Below are 20,050 nucleotides of genomic sequence, written 5' to 3'. Positions count from 1 at the left end.
AACTAAAAGAATTAGAAAAGAGTTTTAATCACCTGTTTTACTTTTATGTCTCTCCTCTCGTCTTATTGCCTTTCTCTTGCGACACATTATTATGCACAAAGAAAATAGATAGCAATAAATGTTAGGAATAATTAGAGAACTCAATCACCTCTAATTATTCATGCCTAAAATTGTGCATATTATTGTTATTAGTTTCCTAATATTTAGGATAGCTTATCTCTAGTTTAGGTTAACATATCTTTGTAATTAATATAAATAGCTAACTCAATGTAATTGTATTCATCACTCAATCAATACAAATCATCAATTTCTACATGGTATCAGGAGAAAGGTTCCTTCCTTAATCTCCGAAACCCTAAACTTCGAAAAACATGTCGTCTGCAACAATTCCCAACTCAGACGAACCCCTCAAGCCCCTTATCCTTCTCAACGTTCATTCCGTCGCCAAGTTTGATGGATCTAACTATCGCCAATGGCGACTACAAATCGAATCTCTCTTTCTTGGCTATGGCCTTATGGCCTATATTGATGGAACTGAACCTCCCTCCCAAACAATCACAAATACTGACAAAACTGTATCCCCTAATCCGGCCTACAACACTTGGTTTCGGCAAGACAAATTATTATTCATTGCGTTAGCAAGCACCATCACCTCCGCCTTAAGCCCTCTCCTCAACCGCACCACCACCACCCATGCGGCGTGGCAGGCTCTCGAGTCTTCTTACGCCCTCCCTTCCCGTGGTCATATTAAACAACTTCGCCACAAACTAAAAAATATAACCAAAGGTTCATCCTCCATTTCCGAGTACATGACAAAAATCAAAACCAATGTTGACGAGTTAGCCCTTCTTGGTACCATTATCCCTGACGAAGATGTCACTGACCATGTCATTGACGGTTTGGACAACTCTTTCCAGCCCGTCATTGATGCGGTTAATGCACGAGACCTACCGATTTCCTTCCCTGCCCTTCTCGAAAAATTGCTCAATCGAGAACTAACTATCGCCCAAACCACACCTTCCCCTGCCATAACCTTCCCTGCTGTCGCCCATCCCACGTACGCTCGTCATACTACCACCACCTCCCATACCCCTCGTCCTACCCAGTCGTCTGACTCCACCACTACCCAACCACCGAAGACACCATTTAAGGGGAAATGTCAGTGGTGTTCTCATCAAGGACATACCCTCTACTATTGTTCAGTCTTCAAATCCCTTCACCCTAATATCCAAGTCCCTCGCTATACTCGCAACCCTACTGCCACATCCACTCCCCAAGCCAATCCCACCGCCCTCAATCAGTCTGTCCCTTCCCCTTGGCTCCTTGACAGTGGTGCCTCCCATCATGTAACCACGGATCTCGAAAACCTGGCTCTTCACTTCCCATATGACGGTACGGATGAAATCGTCATCGGTGATGGGTCTGGGCTTCCAATCAAAAATACCGGTTCAACTCTCTTATCCTCTAAATTTAAATTGCACAATGTTTTTCATGTACCTTTAATGCACAAAAATATCATATCCGTTTCCAAATTTTGTACCGATAACAATGTTTCCATTGATTTTAACTCTGATTCTTTTGTTGTCAAGGAACTTGATACCGGTGCAGTTCTCTTTACCGGAGCAGCAAAGGACGGTGTTTACTATTGGCCGTCGTCGTCACCGCAAGTCCACACCATCTCCACCAATAAAACGGATCTCCATCACAGAATGGGTCATCCACACTTTTCTGTTTTTAAGTCTATTTGTTCCCATATGAATGTTAATTTCAATGGTTTGGATGCTTTTTGCAATGCCTGTCATATTTACAAAAGTCATAAGCTTTCGTTTAATGTGTCTTCGCTCCAATCTCATAACCCACTCGAGGTAATTTTTAGTGACGTATGGTCATCGCCAATTCAATCCGTCAATCAATTCAAATATTATGTTATTTTTGTCGATCACTATACGAAATTCACCTGGTTATTTCCACTTAAAAAGAAATCCGATACACATTCTACCTTTTTGGCTTTTAAAACCTTAGTCGAAAAGCAATTTTCCAAGTCTATAAAAACATTCTATTCTGATAATGGTGGTGAATTTGAAAAAATAAAACCTGACTTCACTAAGTTTGGGATCCAACACTTAACTTCACCACCTCACACTCCCGAGCACAATGGATTTGCGGAACGACGACATCGCCATATCATGGACACTGGTCTTGCTCTCCTATCCCATGCCTCTATGCCTCTCGCGTATTGGCCATATGCCTTTCAAACAGCTACATATCTCATCAATCGAATGCCCACCCCAAACCTTAACAACGACTCACCCTACTTCCGCCTCTTCAAAACCGTGCCCAAATACACCAACTTCCGCAACTTTGGAAGTCTTTGCTACCCATGGCTTCGCCCCTACACCGCCCATAAACTCGATGCTCGATCCAAAGCGTGTCTCTTTATTGGCTACTCCCTCTCACAACATGTCTATCTATGTCTTGACCCAACCTCAAATCGTGTCTACACCTCCCGTCATGTACGGTTTGTTGACCAGTCCTACCCCTTTGCCACCATACCTACCACCTCTACCACCTCCTCGCTGCCCTCCTCTGATGAGTGGTGCAACTTCTCTATGCCCATTCTAGACACCCCTCCTACTCCAACTTCTGATTCGTCACACCCTCAGCCTACCCCCGACTCTGCCTCCCCTGAACATTCCGCCTCTGCCTCCCCTGAAAACTCCACCCCTGCCTCCTCTGCTACCAATACCGAGCCAGAACCCACTTCCGCAGCTATACCTCCACCCCAACCTCCACCACACCACGCAACTCGTGCCTCTCATGGGATTTACAAACCCATCGACAAACTTAATCTCTCCGCTCAACTACACTCTCCCGAACCAAAAACCGTCAAACAAGCTCTTGTTGATCTTGTATGGCATACTGCCATGGAGGAGCAATTCTCGGCCCTTCACAAAATCACACCTGGGATCTTGTCCCATCCGACTCATCCCAAAATCTTGTTGGTTGTAAATGGGTCTTTCGGGTTAAATACAACCCGGATGGCTCCATTCACAAGCACAAAGCCCGCCTTGTTTCCAAAGGCTTCCTCCAACGCCCTGACATCGACTACACCGAAACATTCAGCCCTGTCATAAAACCCGCTACCGTACGCCTAATACTTAGTCTTGCTGTCACCAAAAATTGGCCGCTCCGTCAACTCGATATTAATGTCGCGTTTCTTCAAGGAACGCTAACTGATATGGTCTATATGGCCCAACCACAAGGCTTTGCCGACCCGTCCAAACCAACCCATGTGTGTCGCTTACGAAAGGCTCTATATGGGCTTAAGCAAGCACCACGGGCTTGGTACACAGAGCTTCGCTCCTTCCTCCTCTCTGCTGGGTTCAAAAATTCTGTCACTGATACTTCTCTCTTCATATATCATGGCACTTATACTTTATTTGTTTTGGTGTATGTAGATGACATTATTGTCACAGGTTCTTGCACCTCCGCTGTTACTAATTTCATTGCTTCCCTCTCGGCTCGGTTCTCCCTCAAAGAACTCGGTAATCTTTCCTATTTTCTTGGTGTTGAGGTTCAACCATGCTCACAAGGGATATTTTTAAACCAACAAAAATACGCCTCTGATTTGCTTGCTCGAGCTCACATGTCTAATGCGAAACCTGCCTTCACCCCCATGGATTCGGTCCAGAAACTCAATCTCGGTGACAGCCCGCCTCATGACAATCCTACTGAGTATCGTGCTCTTGTTGGAGGTTTGCAATATTTGTCTCTTACTCGTCCAGATGTTGCCTTCGCTGTTAACAAGTTGTCCCAATTTATGCATGCCCCGACTAGTTGTCACTGGGCTGCGCTCAAACGCCTGTTACGATACTTGGCTGGAACGTTAACCCATGGCATTGTCATTCATCGAGACCCCATATGGTCCTTCATGCCTACTCGGATTCTGCCTGGGGTGACAATGAAAAAGATCTTACATCTACAGGTGCTTACATTGTATACATTGGTCGCAATCTGATTTCCTGGAGCTCTAAAAAGCAACGCACTATTGATCGGTCTACCACTGAAGCGGAGTATCGTTGTGTTGCTAATGCAAGTGCGGAACTTACATGGTTAGCTGGCTTACTCTCTGAAATTCATGTCACAACTAGGTCCACTCCTGTGGTTTATTGTGACAATCTCGGTGCTACAAGTCTCAGTGCTAATCCCGTCTTTCACTCTCGAATGAAGCATGTAGCTCTCGATTTTCACTTCACTCGTGAAAAGGTACAGGCTGGTTCGCTTCGTGTTGTGCCTATTGCTAATGATGATCAGCTTGCCGACGCCCTGACCAAGCCGCTACCTCGGCCTCGCTTCAACATGTTGATGTCCAAGATTGGACTTTCCCAAAGGCCGTCTATCTTGCGGGGGGATGTTAGGAATAATTAGAGGACTCAATCACCTCTAATTATTCATGCCTAAAATTGTGCATATTATTGTTATTAGTTTCCTAATATTTAGGATAGCTTATCTCTAGTTTAGGTTAACATATCTTTGTAATTAATATAAATAGCTAACTCAATGTAATTGTATTCATCACTCAATCAATACAAATCATCAATTTCTACAATAAAAACGGTTTCAAGTGGAAAATCCTACGGAGCAGATGTCAACTAACTTAGTTGGTTAATTCATGAGAGATAATTCTCAAAACTTGATTTCAAGTTCTGTTAACTTAGATGGTTCACTACCTCCTTTTACACCCTAAAAATGTAAAATCATACAGAGTATTTTAAAGACAGTTTACTTTATTCTATGTATATATCACTAGTAGTTTTTCAATAAATAGGTAAATTAGCATGTAATTTTGCAATGATACTGACTTACTTAAAAACCTTCCTATATAAAATCGTTATATATAAGTATGGGTGGGTTGTTAAGTAATCATAATCAAACAACAGCTATATATCATGACTTCATGAGTAAAGTACAACTGTTACTAGTGTTTATCCTAGTTTAATTATCTCACTCTTTCTGTATAAAATACAAACAATAGTCCTAATGAAACGAGAACAAAAACTGCGTGAGGGAGTAAAATACTCAAAAACTCTTAACTCTCTAATTTCTCTACTAAATAAGTTATAAATATTTTTTCCAACTCTCTTTTTCTTTTCATTTAGGGTCTCATTCTCTTTTTTCCCTTCACTTGGGGGGATTGTAAGTTTTGTAACAATACTTGTGAAAACTCGTGTTGAAGACCGTTTTTTAGGAGACTTATCGACTGAACTTAAGTTTTTGAGAATAACATTTGATAGAAGCATGGCAGGAGGAGGTTTTTCTAGTAATGTTCCTGAAGGAAGAGCAGCCATGTACAATTACAAGATCACACCTTACTTTATTTTTGCTTGTATTGTTGCTGCAAGTGGAGGATCTCTCTTTGGCTATGATCTTGGTGTTTCTGGTATAGTTTTCTCTTCTCGTTCTCCATTTTTCATGTTTTTTTTGCTTTAATTTGGTCTTATTTATGAATCGTCGGCCAAATTCGGATTTAAAGTTAGGGGTCCAAAAATTTCCGGTTGGTAATTTCTGATCTCACGTAGTAAAGTGCACCAAATTCTCTTTTCAGAAAAGTCTTTTCCATCTGAAATTAAAATAGATGAAATGTAACCATTTTACGATAAAATATAAATAGGTAAGGATTAAATTAATTTTTTTTGTTAAAAGTGGAGTACAATTTTAATCATAACATTTTATTTTTGATTATAAAATGGAATATTTTCTGGTATTAAGTTAAGTCTGTCTTAAGGGAGACTTGCTGGTAAAGTACACCCCATTCGCACAAGTCCATTTCTTTTTTAATGAATTTCAACATTTGATGTATTCAAAAGCTAAAGTGTAATAAACTAAGAAAAAAACAATGGCATAAACGGTACGTTAGGTGAATAACTCACACTGTCACACATGGGTGGCACTTTGGATTCCAAAAAATAAGTGTATAATACTTGGTAATTCTAGTGTGATAGTTTAGTCATAAAAAGAAATGTATCGATTTCATTGATCCGCACATAAAAGGAAAAATATTGCAATATCAAAGAATTCGATTGCGAATTGGAGTACGTAATATCTCATTTTAGCCATGAATTGATTATATCCCATTTCAGTATATCAATTATGGGTCCATTAATTGTAGCCCATTAGAGATAAACAATGATGTAGTACAAAAGTATGGAAGTTGGAATCTTTAATCTTGTAAAATGAGTGTATCTAGTTGTCCAAAATGATAGAAGTAATTGAGATGTTGGACATCATATCTGTCTAACTCATACTAGGCTGTCAGATTACTACATACTATGAATTTGTGATTAATCAGTTATTTGTTAAAATGAATGGTTTAAGTGTCTCGTCGTGTTGCGTAGAAAGTAACAGTCGTTTCGGAAGGAGTAGTCATAATACGATACTAAGCCAAAGTGCAGTGGTAGCGTCAAAATGTCAAATTAGATGAAAAATGGAATGTCTTTATTCTCAGAGTGACCGAAGTGGTTATTAAGATTGGTAAATGTTACTCCCTCCGTTCCAGTCAATAGTTTACATATACTCCGTACTAAATGTATACTATTCAGTAATGGATGTCCTTCTCATTGTGTAATTATGATGTCTAAAGGAAAATTATGTTTGCAAATTAGTTAGTTACGAATAGACTATAATAAAAGTTTTAATCAAATGCAAAGATACGAATATACGAAAACTGATTGGCAATTTGCAGTGGTTGAGCAAATTTGGTTTACCACAGAAAAGCTCTGAAAATTCATAAGCATTGTGAAACAATCATTCATTAAGATTTAAGACTTACATCAAAATGTGTAGAAAAAGTGATGCATATACTGAATTTGAGTAAAAAATGTTTCAGGTGGAGTGACGTCCATGGACGATTTCCTGATAGCATTCTTCCCAAAAATTTATAGAAGGAAACATGCACATTTACTGGAGACAGATTACTGCAAATATGATGATCAGATTCTTACCCTTTTCACATCCTCCTTATATTACGCGGCTCTGGTCTCCACATTTGGAGCTTCCGTTGTGACTCGCAAAAAGGGAAGAAGAGCCAGTATTTTGGTTGGTGGTGCTAGTTTCTTTGTTGGAGGTATAATCAATGCATTCGCCCAAAATGTCGCTATGCTCATCCTTGGAAGAATTTTCCTTGGCTTTGGCATTGGATTCGGTAACCAAGTAAGTCTCACTAAATAACCTCAAGCATTCACACGAGTAAATTATTTGACATACATATACTAGGCGAAAATCCGGTTAAGATGGTTCTATAGCCGGACGAGATGAGGATTTACATGTTTACAGAGAGATTACAGTAAACCAAATCCGATGATTACATGTTTACAGGGTTAAGACCGCATTAAATAAACTGATATATTTGCTCCATGTTTTCTGTGACATTACAGGCAGTACCTCTATACCTCTCAGAAATGGCACCTGCACAAATCCGAGGAGCAGTAAACCAACTATTTCAGCTGACAACATGTCTAGGAATACTGGTAGCGAACTTCATCAATTATGGGACTTCAAAAATACACCCCCACGGATGGAGAATCTCTGTCGGTTTAGCATGTCTTCCTGCAACATTAATGTTTGTTGGGGGTCTCTTCCTTCCTGAAACACCAAACAGTTTAGTAGAACAAGGCAGGGTAGAGGAAGGGCGTAAAGTGCTTGAAAAAGTCAGGGGTACCACAGATGTTGATGCCGAGTTTGCTGATTTACTTGACGCGAGTGAGGCAGCAAGGGCTATTAAACATCCTTTCCGGAACCTTTTAGAAAGGAAGAACCGTCCTCAGCTGATAATTGGAGCTTTGGCACTCCCGGCGTTTCAGCAATTAACCGGGATGAACTCGATTCTGTTCTATGCACCTGTTTTCTTTCAGAGCTTGGGATTCACCACAAATGCTTCTCTGTATTCTTCGACTATAACTAATGGAGCTCTTGTCATTGCTGCATTGATTTCAATGTCTTTGGTGGATAGGTTTGGTAGAAGAAAGTTCTACATTGAAGCTGGTATGGAGATGTTGGTTGAAATGGTAAGAACAATGCATAGATAAATTTTTTGGATTATTTTCAGGTCACAAATCCAAGAGCCGAAGTAACCTTTTCGCATTTATTTTCAGGTTGCTGTTGGTGTTACTTTGGGAGTTTACTTCGGTCATGGATCAGGGCATATACCGACAGGAATGAGTTACTTCCTGGTGCTGATGATCTGCTTGTTTGTGTTGGCATATGGAAGGTCATGGGGTCCACTAGGGTGGCTAGTACCCAGTGAACTTTTCCCACTGGAGACAAGGTCTGCTGGTCAGAGTATCGTCGTCTGTGTCAACATGATATTCACTGCCTTGGTCGCGCAGTGTTTCCTGGCTGCCCTTTGTCATCTCAAATACGGCATCTTCTTGCTCTTCGCGGGGTTGATCCTCATTATGACAGGCTTTGTTTACTTATTCCTCCCAGAAACCAAACAAGTACCAATTGAAGAAGTGATTTTCCTGTGGAGAGACCATTGGTTCTGGAAAAAATATGTATCAGAAGAAGATGTGTTAGCACACACTGGTGGTGGGGGTCCCAAACCCGACAAGTTAGATGCAGAAATCTAAATTTGTGTAAACATTTGTAGATATACATAAGTTATCCCAAATCCCAAATCTTACCCAATTATTGGCATCGGTTTTCTCATGAAAATGGAGCTAAAAGTTCCGTTTTAATTATACAGTAGGTACAACAGATAAATTTCATGATGTAGTACTTTTCAGTGAAGGTTTAAGCGTATTTTGTCGGTTGTTTTGTGGAATCGGAAGTTTCAAGTCACTCGGAAATTAGCAAGACCTTCGGAAGCATGCTTGTAAATACTACTCCGTACTACAATTATGAGAGGGATATTCATCAAACACACCTCAAGAGGAGGTTTATTACATTTTTTTTTGTCTGACGAAACGCAAACTTAGTCGCATTACAATAGGATGGAAGGGGGGATTCGAACCTGAGACCTATTGTCCACAATACCTCCGTCTTAACCACTAAACTAAAACATTTTTGGCAGGTTTATTACATTGTGCACACACATTGTACCCACCTTTCAAGGCTCCATCAGATTAGTTCATAGGCCTTCATTGTTTCACTACTTGGAATAAATTAGAAGTTGTTTTAACAACTCCTTATGACAATGGTGGGTGATAGACTATAGTGTAAAGGATGCTCAAAGGTGTATTTATAGTTTAGACAATCGACTATCCTAAACAACAAAGATTACATGAAATTACTTTGCAAAAGTTACTAGAGAAAATCTAATTACAATATACTCCCTCCGTCCTAATAATTTGTTTACCTATTACGTTTATTTTTATCTCAGTCATTTGTTTACCTTAACTATATTAGGAATAGTTTTGAAGGGTAATCTGAGTGAGATCATCCACATAACCTATTATCCACTTGTTACTCAATAATGATACTAAAATATGATCCCCTCTTCATTCCTTAGTTTTTGTGTCAAGACCAACACAAGGTAACCAAATAATCGGAACGGAGAGAGTACAAAATAAGGAAAATAAGAGGTGAATAAAATCATATGTACTTTATGTGATAAGAGGAAGATTATGGAGATATTAAAGACATATCCTTGATACACTCCAGCAAGACAAACGGTCTTAGAGTGAATCCGATCTTGGAAGCACGTAGAGTAAAACAATCTTTGGTAAGGCCTCAAACGACACAGGTGTGATTCGGGCGTCGATGACGGGTTTGTATCGTTCGTAATCTATACCGCAATTGATTTTGGATGTGATGTCATCCTCGTTCATTAGACGTTCTTATTGCTAGGTCATTTGTACATGCCTTAATGGCAGTCAGGTACTCGATGATTAACTGACATATTGGTGTGAGTGATGTTATCAAGATGATCTTTGATTTAGAGACGCTGGCCTCATGAGGAATTGGCGACAGTACGGGTAACGTGGTGTCGTTGACAATAAAAGCATTAATAGACTAATAGGTAGTGCAAGTGTAACACCCCTAATTTCCATATATAATTTATTTAATTCTTTTTCCTATATTTTGTATTTTATTTTTCAGGAAAATATCTTTCTTTTGTCTTTTTGGCTGGTTGGGTTTGAAGTGGGGGAATACCCGCTTCTTTCTTGTGTTTCACGTAAGGTTGGAGTGTATGGGTGGAGTTTTGGGCCTACGTTTGGTTTAAAGTCATGAGTTCTTCTATAAACATGAGTGGAATCTAAACCCTTGTTTTCTTTTCATCATCTTTTCACAAAAAACCTAAACAATTTTCTCTCCTCTCTTTTCCTCTTGGAACCGTGTGCCTCCCTTCTCCTTAGGTTTCGTGCAACCCTTTGTTCTTTCTCTCCTCGTTGTTTTTCGAGCCTAGATCGATCTTATTCCTTGGATCTATCCATCTTCGTCGTAAGTTTCGTAGTTTGCGCGTATATTTAATATAGTTTTATATAGTTAGTATAGTAATTCGATCTGTTCTCTTTGGCACGTGGATAATACAATAAAGGCGTGGAAGTTTCACCTGGAGAAGATATCTACGTTGTTGAGGACGATTTTTAGGATTTATTTTTTTAAAAAGTAACTAGGTGTTCCTCTTTTAATTATGTCTATGCCAATTGATGTGATCAATATAATTTAATAATTGTTTTGTATGATTAAGTACACGTTTGATATTTATTGTTATGAATATTATATTTCATATGTTTGTACATGTTTTAATGTCCTAATTATGATACACGTGTTGTTTATGCATTGTTATGGGTGTCATGTGCGCAACTAGGGTTCACGAGTGAAACCCTAGAGGCGGCTTGGCCTACGGCCAAGAGTGATGCCCAGGGTTATAGCTGAAGTTGGTATAACTTCGAAAATATAATTCAAGGTTATGGCTGAAACTAGTACAACCTTGAGTTATAACTCAAGTTATGTTTGTTTGTGGTATAACCTTGGGAATATGAATCAAGGTTAGGGTTGGAACTAGTATAACGTTGAAATACGAAGTAAGGTTATTGCTGAAACTAACGTAACCCTGAGATTACGACTCAAGGTTATCGTTGGAACTAGTATAACCTTAAGTTTCGTGTCAAAGTTATGGGTGAGGTTAGTACAACCTCAGGTACATGTTAATGTACCTCGCTTCTAGAGTTCATGTTATGACTAAACTTAGTATAACTTTGGTTGTTTATACTTGCTTCATAAGTTGTATTGTATTCAATGTGTTATATCCTTGTGGTTCCATTTGTTATTGGTTACTTTTTCTTTTAGCGCTGTGTGCCCCCCTTTTCCTTAGGTTTCGTGCAGCCCTTTGTTCTTTCTCTCCTCGTTGTTTTTTTATCCTAGATCGATCCTAGTCCTTCGATCTATCAATCTTCGTCGTAAGTTTCGTAGTTTACGCATCTTTTTAATATAGTTTTATATAGTTAGTATAATAATTAGATCCGTTCTCTTTGGCAGGTGGATAATACAATAAAGGCGTGGATGTTGCACCTGGAGAAGATATCTACGTTGTTGAGGATGATCTTTAGGATTTATTTTTTTAAAAGGTAACTAGGTGTTTCTCTTTTAATTGTGTTTATGCCAATTGATGTGATCAATATGATTTAATAATTGGTTTGTATGATTAAGTACATGTTTGATATTTATTGTCATTAATAATATGTTTCATATGTTTGTACATGTTTTAATGTCCTAATTATGATGCACGTGTTATTTATGCGTTGTTATGGGTGTCATGTGCGCAACTAGGATTCACGAGTGAAACCCTAGAGGCGGCTTGGCCTGTAGCCAAGAGTGATGCCCACGGTTATAGCTGAAGTTGGTATAACTTCGAAAATATTATTCAAGGTTATAGCTGAAACTAGTACAACCTTGAGTTATAACTCAAGTTATGTTTGTTTGTGGTATAACCTTGGGAATATGAATCAGGGTTAGAGTTGGAACTAGTATAACGTTGAAATACGAAGTAAGGTTATAGCTGAAACTAACGTAACCCTGAGATTATGACTCAAGGTTATGGTTGGAACTAGTATAACCTTAAGTTTCGTGTCAAAGTTATGGGTGAGTTTAGTATAACCTCAGGTTACATGTTAATGTACCTCGCTTCTACAGTTCATGTTATGACTAAAGTTAGTATAACTTTGGTTGTTTATACTTGCTTCATAAGTTGTATTGTATTCAATGTGTTATATCCTTGTGGTTCCATTTGTTATTGGTTACTTTTTCTCTTAGAGCTGTGTGCCCCCCTTTTCCTTAGGTTTCGTGCAGCCTTTTGTTCTTTCTCTCCTCGTTGTTTTTTTATCCTAGATCGATCCTAGTTGATAAGGCGATATTTATCCATGTTTATACCCCTTAATTATATATTTTTATAGTCGGCTATCGTACTATTTGAGTTATATAATATACTCTTGTCACTTTGCTTGTTTAATAATTAAAAATGTTATAGTAGTGTTAAATGAACTAATTTGCATTTAATTTGGATTAACAGGTTATGAGCCGATGAATGACAAGACCGTTCGAGTTACTGAAACAATAACAAAAGTGGGCTTTCATCAATTAAGTGGGTCAAACTATCAAAAGTAAAGCACAAGTTGAGTAGTACATGGGCCGGGAAATTGACGAACAACTATTGCATAAATAGAAGCAAAATCGGAACAATAAAGCCCAGCAATTGTGGACCAAGAGCACACGTGAACTTGGAGTAAGAATAGTAACAAGTCAACACTAATAATAATTAAAAGAAGAGAATTATTGTGAAGGAAGAACGGAAGCTACGAGAAGACAAAGCAAGCACAAACAATGGAAATTCGATCTCGTCTCGGATTTCCAATCTTAATCTAGTCCCTTATTTTAATCACAAAATCTATCCTTTTATCTTCTGCAAAATCAATCTCGTGCGCTTCAAGAAATCTTGATCGAGTATAAATACCCGATTCTTTTGTTAGAATGAAGGCAGCGAGGAAGCAATTTACCCAAATATTTTAGAGATACTGTGCGATATAGAGTGACGATTTGTGACCTAATTGGGTCGTGAGAGCAGTAGGAGACCGTTCTCGGGCGGAGTCTTAGCACACGGTCGAGTAAGGGCGAATTTGAGGCGGTTTCTGAGGCGCGACATCCGAAGTTCCGACTACAAGTTCCGGGCAGAAATTAAGTTCTCTCTACCTCTCTTGTATTCAATTTATGGTTCATTTTCGTTGATTAATTTTAGTATTAGAAACCGTTGGTTGTTTAATTGTTAATCTTTCAGTTATTTGTATCCGAATTTTTACTCGTTTTAATCGTAAGTTGCAATCTTCAGTTTATAATTTGTTATCTTATTATGATTGGAATTGTATACTTCTGCTAATTGTGTGATTCTGGCTTAGTTCGATTTCGAGTAGCAGCTAGTTTAGATTAATCTCTGCAATTGGGGTTAGTTTAAGTTAGGAGTAAAATTTGGTCAGTTAATCGTTCAGGTATTGACGACACTTAAACGGGTTAATTGGGTTAATGATATTTTCTTGGTTCAATAATGCTGCTAATTCGGTCTTTAGTAGGGTGCGACAAACTTACATCGGTCGGTTAGTTAAGAATCGGTCTAGGCTTAGTTCAGGTCGGTTGTAATCTAAGAGAGGATAGGGAGTTATTGTTATCTTTAATTCCACAGTTAATCTATAAATAAACCGGAGATTTGACGTCCACAATAATCGGTTCACAAACTAGAATTACCAGTAGAATATGTGCTTAATAGGGTATTTGACTTCGCGCCTAGCATTAGTATTCGTTCCTCTTAGTTTAGTTTTAATCACAAATGAAACCCCCCTAATCGTACATAATGTTAATAGCCGTAAATATGTAAATAAATGGTATATATGTAAGTTAGTGAATAAAAGTACTCAATAGTTAATTAGTTTTTCCAGTCTCTCCGTGGGATCGACCCTACTTATCCTTTATTACGTTTGTTATTTTTGAGGTTAAGATAGGTTTATAAATTACTAATTTGTATGCGCAAACGACACGTACCAAATTTTGGCGCCGTTGCCGGGGAGATTGATGATAGAATTAATTTTCTATGTATGTATTTTGTATTTTTCGACACTAACTAAGTCAGTTATGATTTGGACTTTATTTAGGTAGAAATTATGAGCTGACAACATGTTTCCTAACAATTTTTGCATGTTGTTTGCCGTATATTTTCTTCCTGTTTTTGAGTCTTGCTAAACTGGTAGTCTTGCTAAGCTGATATTTTGTAGTATAACGTTTTAGAGCAAATCATAAGTGTGAAATTCATCAATGTCACTTTGTTAGTTAGTACACATTATAGGTCCTGTGTAATGTAATATATTTGAATGCTTGAAGTCTTTTAGTTTAATGGCATAAGTTAGAGGTCTTTTATGAATAATGGCACATGTTTAAGTGTAACCTCAGTGTACTAGTTTAAGTTATCTCCCTTACTCCCTAGTTAGATAATCGTTCTTTGCTAGGAGCTTTAATTTACAAGGAATGCTGGTGAATATTGCCGAATTGAAAAGATATGAGATAATGTTTGACCGGTTTGAGTTATCATAAACTGTTGACAGCTATTTGTGGACAAAGATGGATTGTATGGAGGAGTAAGGACTACTAATTTTACCTTGATTGAATTGTTTGACATATGGCAAAAGAGTCTAAAGGAAATTCGATATACTTGCAGGAGAAATTCTGGAGATTGATAGTCTGATTGAGAGTGTGCAAATTTTTGCAGTGAGTATATGAACAAAGAGTCGGTCGAGTGACGATTTTTTTTAGGGAACTAGTAGTCTAGCTAACTACTTGTATTTTATTTTACGTTTGCTTGACCCTTTCATCTCTCTGAAGCCTATTACCTGAATCTCTCCCTCTGTTATTTTTATCCCCAAAAGTGATGTATGGTTTATAATAAGTGTGGGGGAGTGAGTGTTTGAAGCTGAGACATCGATAAGCTGATATTTGAGGAAATATAAGGAGCTGCACATATATTTGTGAATTGAATTTTTGGAGCTGTACTTACTGGGTATAAATGATGGAAAAATAAGGAGTACGATCTGAGTGTGAGCAGTTGTTGCTGAGTTTGTGAGATTTAATTATTAGCTGAGTTGGTTTAAGTGTGAGTTTTTGGAAGACAGAGATGTTTGAGTAGGCTGTTTAGGAGCGGAATAGTTCATATAGAACTATGTCGAGCCACGACATTAAACAAAGCGCTTCTTGGGAGGCAACCCAAGTTTAATTATTTATTGCTTTCATGTTTGTTTAATTTTATATGCTTTATAAGTTACTTCGTCGAGTCGGCTTAAGTGCCTCCCTGAGTTTCGCAACCTTTGTAGGGGGATGTTAATAGTGTCGGTTGCACAAAAAAATTAGTTTAGGTTAGGAATAAAATTTTTGCTGGTATTCTGGGTATTCTGCCGCTTCCATATTTCACGAATCTTGGGTCGAGTTCTTATATTTTGCAGGAATGTTATTATCGGACTGCTTATGACTTATGAGTTGATGATGGAATAAAAAAAAAAAGGGTGCTGCTGTGAGTTTCAGTAGGAGATCGACAGAGCTTAGCCAGAGGCTGAAAAGACTATCAACAACAATCTAATCTACTGGAGGCTGGTCGTAATTGGTTGAGCTTGACAAACGTTAACAAAAAGCTGGAGTGTCGTGCTGCAAGTTGCTTATAAATTAAATCCGCTAAGTACCTTTATCCCTCTTATTTTTATTATATGTTTAATCTCATCGAGGACGATGTCGAGGTTAAGTGTGGGGGAGAGGCAAGCTAATAATCTTAAAAATCAGGTCAAGTTGAAATTTTTGCTGCGAATAAGTTCTGTTTATGAGAATTCTGGTCGGAATAATGCAGCTGATGGTGAATTTATGTCAGACCTGGTGAATATTGTGTTGTGTACTGAAATTGCAGTTTGACAGGTTTTAAAAATTTTTGGATATGACCATTTTTAGGGGAGATGCTGTCAAAATTTGGACAGAAATTGGTACTTGACAAGTAAAAGACCTTGTTTTTATTGGACTAACTAGACTAGCGAGTCGACGACAAGCTCTAATCTAACAACTTTTCAAAAAAAAAAGAAAAATACTAACTTAAAATAATTTCACTAATATCAGTAGTAAAAAAACGTTTTGAAGTCGTGTATACAGGAGTTTTTTCCTCCATTTTGAACTTGGATTGATTAATTAAGTGACATACATATTTTAAGTCTCCTTTAAATTAGAGTTATAAAGCACTTAATTTGGCTATCTTTATTACACTTTTCGTTGACTCTAGAGTGTGGGAGCGTAAGCCGGTCTTATTAACCAATTTACTTTCATAGGTGACTTCCGCTTTAAGTTCTTGACCTCAATTCTATCTGGTGCCCGAGTGATTAGACCCTTAGGGGAACCCAATCAATGTATTGGGAGAATGCCTAATGACTTGTCCGGATGGGCGGGATCCATTGGTCGAAAGCTCGCTACAAGGGACACTGGATATATCCACGGGTACGAAAGGTGGAAAAGGTGAAAAAAAAAAAACAAAAAAAAAAAACAAAAAAAAAAAAAAATTGAAAAGAAAACAGAAAAGAAAAAAAAAAGTCAAAAACAAAGGAAAAACAGAAGAAAAAAAGTGAAAAATGAAAAAAAAAAAAAATTGAGAAGACAATGAATGAAAGAAAAGGACGTGAATGAGATGTGGTGGTGGATGTGTATTTTTGTGGGTAAGTTAATTGAGGTATGACGGATACACTTGAATGCTCGGGAGAACGATCCTCGTACTATGTACAGAAAGTAAATCCCCTTTCCCTAGGACCTTAAACTGCTGAACCCTTCCTCTACGAGTCGATACACTTGCACATGCGCACAAAGATAGTTGGACCGAGTGTATTGCTAATGCATTTATTTATCATTATAATTTAGAAGCGGTTTAAAATAATTATGTTGGCTAATTAGTTGGTTGTATAGTTTGAAGTGGAGGGAAAATTTGGTATATGTTGCTTTCTAATCTAACTACAAATATGTTTTCCGTTGACCCACTAAAATAAAATGATTTCTAAAAATGTTTTAGTTTGTCGTCGATAAACGGTCTTAGTTATGTCTAAAATCTTTGAGGTTGATACTTGTTCATAGCTCATGTTTTGTCATTGTCGAGGGCGACAATAAGCCAAGTGTGGGGGAATTTGATAAGGCGATATTTATCCATGTTTATACCCCTTAATTATATATTTTTATAGTCGGCTATCGTACTATTTGAGTTATATAATATACTCTTGTCACTTTGCTTGTTTAATAATTAAAAATGTTATAGTAGTGTTAAATGAACTAATTTGCATTTAATTTGGATTAACAGGTTATGAGCCGATGAATGACAAGACCGTTCGAGTTACTGAAACAATAACAAAAGTGGGCTTTCATCAATTAAGTGGGTCAAACTATCAAAAGTAAAGCACAAGTTGAGTAGTACATGGGCCGGGAAATTGACGAACAACTATTGCATAAATAGAAGCAAAATCGGAACAATAAAGCCCAGCAATTGTGGACCAAGAGCACACGTGAACTTGGAGTAAGAATAGTAACAAGTCAACACTAATAATAATTAAAAGAAGAGAATTATTGTGAAGGAAGAACGGAAGCTACGAGAAGACAAAGCAAGCACAAACAATGGAAATTCGATCTCGTCTCGGATTTCCAATCTTAATCTAGTCCCTTATTTTAATCACAAAATCTATCCTTTTATCTTCTGCAAAATCAATCTCGTGCGCTTCAAGAAATCTTGATCGAGTATAAATACCCGATTCTTTTGTTAGAATGAAGGCAGCGAGGAAGCAATTTACCCAAATATTTTAGAGATACTGTGCGATATAGAGTGACGATTTGTGACCTAATTGGGTCGTGAGAGCAGTAGGAGACCGTTCTCGGGCGGAGTCTTAGCACACGGTCGAGTAAGGGCGAATTTGAGGCGGTTTCTGAGGCGCGACATCCGAAGTTCCGACTACAAGTTCCGGGCAGAAATTAAGTTCTCTCTACCTCTCTTGTATTCAATTTATGGTTCATTTTCGTTGATTAATTTTAGTATTGGAAACCGTTGGTTGTTTAATTGTTAATCTTTCGATTATTTGTATCGAATTTTTACTCGTTTTAATCGTAAGTTGCAATCTTGAGTTTATAATTTGTTATCTTATTATGATTGGAATTGTATACTTACGCTAATTGTGTGATTCGCTTAGTTCGATTTACATAATCCGAGTAGCGACTAGTTTAGATTAATCTCGCAATTGGGGTTAGTTTAAGTTAGGAGTAAAATTTGGTCAGTTAATCGTTCAGGTATTGACGACACTTAAACGGGTTAATTGGGTTAATGATATTTTCTTGGTTCAATAATGCTGCTAATTCGGTCTTTAGTAGGGTGCGACAAACTTACATCGGTCGGTTAGTTAAGAATCGGTCTAGGCTTAGTTCAGGTCGGTTGTAATCTAAGAGAGGATAGGGAGTTATTGTTATCTTTAATTCCACAGTTAATCTATAAATAAACCGGAGATTTGACGTCCACAATAATCGGTTCACAAACTAGAATTACCAGTAGAATATGTGCTTAATAGGGTATTTGACTTCGCGCCTAGCATTAGTATTCGTTCCTCTTAGTTTAGTTTTAATCACAAATGAAACCCCCCTAATCGTACATAATGTTAATAGCCGTAAATATGTAAATAAATGGTATATATGTAAGTTAGTGAATAAAAGTACTCAATAGTTAATTAGTTTTTCCAGTCTCTCCGTGGGATCGACCCTACTTATCCTTTACTACGTTTGTTATTTTTGAGGTTAAGATAGGTTTATAAATTACTAATTTGTATGCGCAAACGACACGTACCACTAGTCCTTCGATCTATCAATCTTCGTCGTAAGTTTCGTAGTTTACGCATCTATTTAATATAGTTTTATATAGTTAGTATAATAATTAGATCCGTTCTCTTTGGCAGGTGGATAATACAATAAAGGCGTGGAAGTTGCACCTGGAGAAGATATCTACGTTGTTGAGGATGATCTTTAGGATATATTTTTTTAAAAGGTAACTAGGTGTTTCTCTTTTAATTGTGTTTATGCCAATTGATGTGATCAATATGATTTAATAATTGGTTTGTTTGATTAAGTACATGTTTGATATTTATTGTCATTAATAATATGTTTCATATGTTTGTACATGTTTTAATGTCCTAATTATGATGCACGTGTTATTTATGCGTTGTTATGGGTGTCATGTGCGCAACTAGAATTCACGAGTGAAACCCTAGAGGCGGCTTGGCCTGTAGTCAAGAGTGATGCCCACGGTTATAGCTGAAGTTGGTATAACTTCAAAAATATTATTCAAGGTTATAGCTGAAACTAGTACAACCTTAGTTATAACTCAAGTTATGTTTGTTTGTGGTATAACCTTGGGAATATGAATCAAGGTTAGAGTTGCAACTAGTATAACGTTGAAATACGAAGTAAGGTTATAGCTGAAACTAACGTAACCCTGAGATTATGACTCAAGGTTATGGTTGGAACTAGAATAACCTTAAGTTTCGTGTCAAAGTTATGGGTGAGGTTAGTATAACCTCAGGTTACATGTTTAATGTACCTCGCTTCTATAGTTCATGTTATGACTAAAGTTAGTATAACTTTGGTTGTTTATACTTGCTTCATATGTTGTATTGTATTCAATGTGTTATATCCTTGTGGTTCCATTTGTTATTGGTTACTTTTTCTCTTGGAGCCGTGTGCCTCCCTTCTCCTTAGGTTTCCTGCAGCCCTTTGTTCTTTCTCTCCTCGTTGTTTTTCGAGCCTAGATCGATCCTAGTCTTTGGATCTATCAATCTTCGTCGTAAGTTTCGTAGTTTACGCATCTATTTAATATAGTTTTATATAGTTATTAAATAATTAGATCCGTTCTCTTTGGCAGGTGGATAATACAATAAACGCGTGGAAGTTGCACCTGGAGAAGATATCTACGTTGTTGAGGACGATCTTTAGGATTTATTTTTTTAAAATTTAACTAGGTGTTTCTCTTTTA

At 37.6% G+C, this 20,050-nt stretch overlaps 1 protein-coding gene across 1 annotated transcript; it reads left to right on the top strand.

Moving 5' to 3' along the window:
• The first annotated feature begins 4,745 nt into the window (after positions 1-4,745).
• LOC141605901 (sugar transport protein 14-like) lies at positions 4,746-8,838 on the top strand. Its single transcript, XM_074424830.1, has 4 exons — positions 4,746-5,440; positions 6,887-7,209; positions 7,434-8,063; positions 8,151-8,838. Exons 1-4 carry the CDS (start codon positions 5,299-5,301, stop codon positions 8,625-8,627), a joined length of 1,572 nt encoding a protein of 523 aa, XP_074280931.1. The 5' UTR covers positions 4,746-5,298; the 3' UTR covers positions 8,628-8,838.
• Positions 8,839-20,050: the final 11,212 nt, after the last annotated feature.

This window comes from Silene latifolia, chromosome 10 (genome assembly GCF_048544455.1).
Source record: "Silene latifolia isolate original U9 population chromosome 10, ASM4854445v1, whole genome shotgun sequence".
NCBI classification, from domain to species: domain Eukaryota; kingdom Viridiplantae; phylum Streptophyta; class Magnoliopsida; order Caryophyllales; family Caryophyllaceae; genus Silene; species Silene latifolia.
This window is presented reverse-complemented; position numbering and strand designations above follow the sequence as displayed.

Coding starts and splice junctions, on each gene's coding strand:
- LOC141605901 (XM_074424830.1), top strand. CDS start 5,299: ATGGCAGGAGGAGGTTTTTCTAGTAATGTTCCTGAAGGAAGAGCAGCC. Junction 7,210..7,433: donor GCATTGGATTCGGTAACCAA/GTAAGTCTCACT, acceptor GTGACATTACAG/GCAGTACCTCTATACCTCTC. Junction 8,064..8,150: donor TGGAGATGTTGGTTGAAATG/GTAAGAACAATG, acceptor ATTTATTTTCAG/GTTGCTGTTGGTGTTACTTT.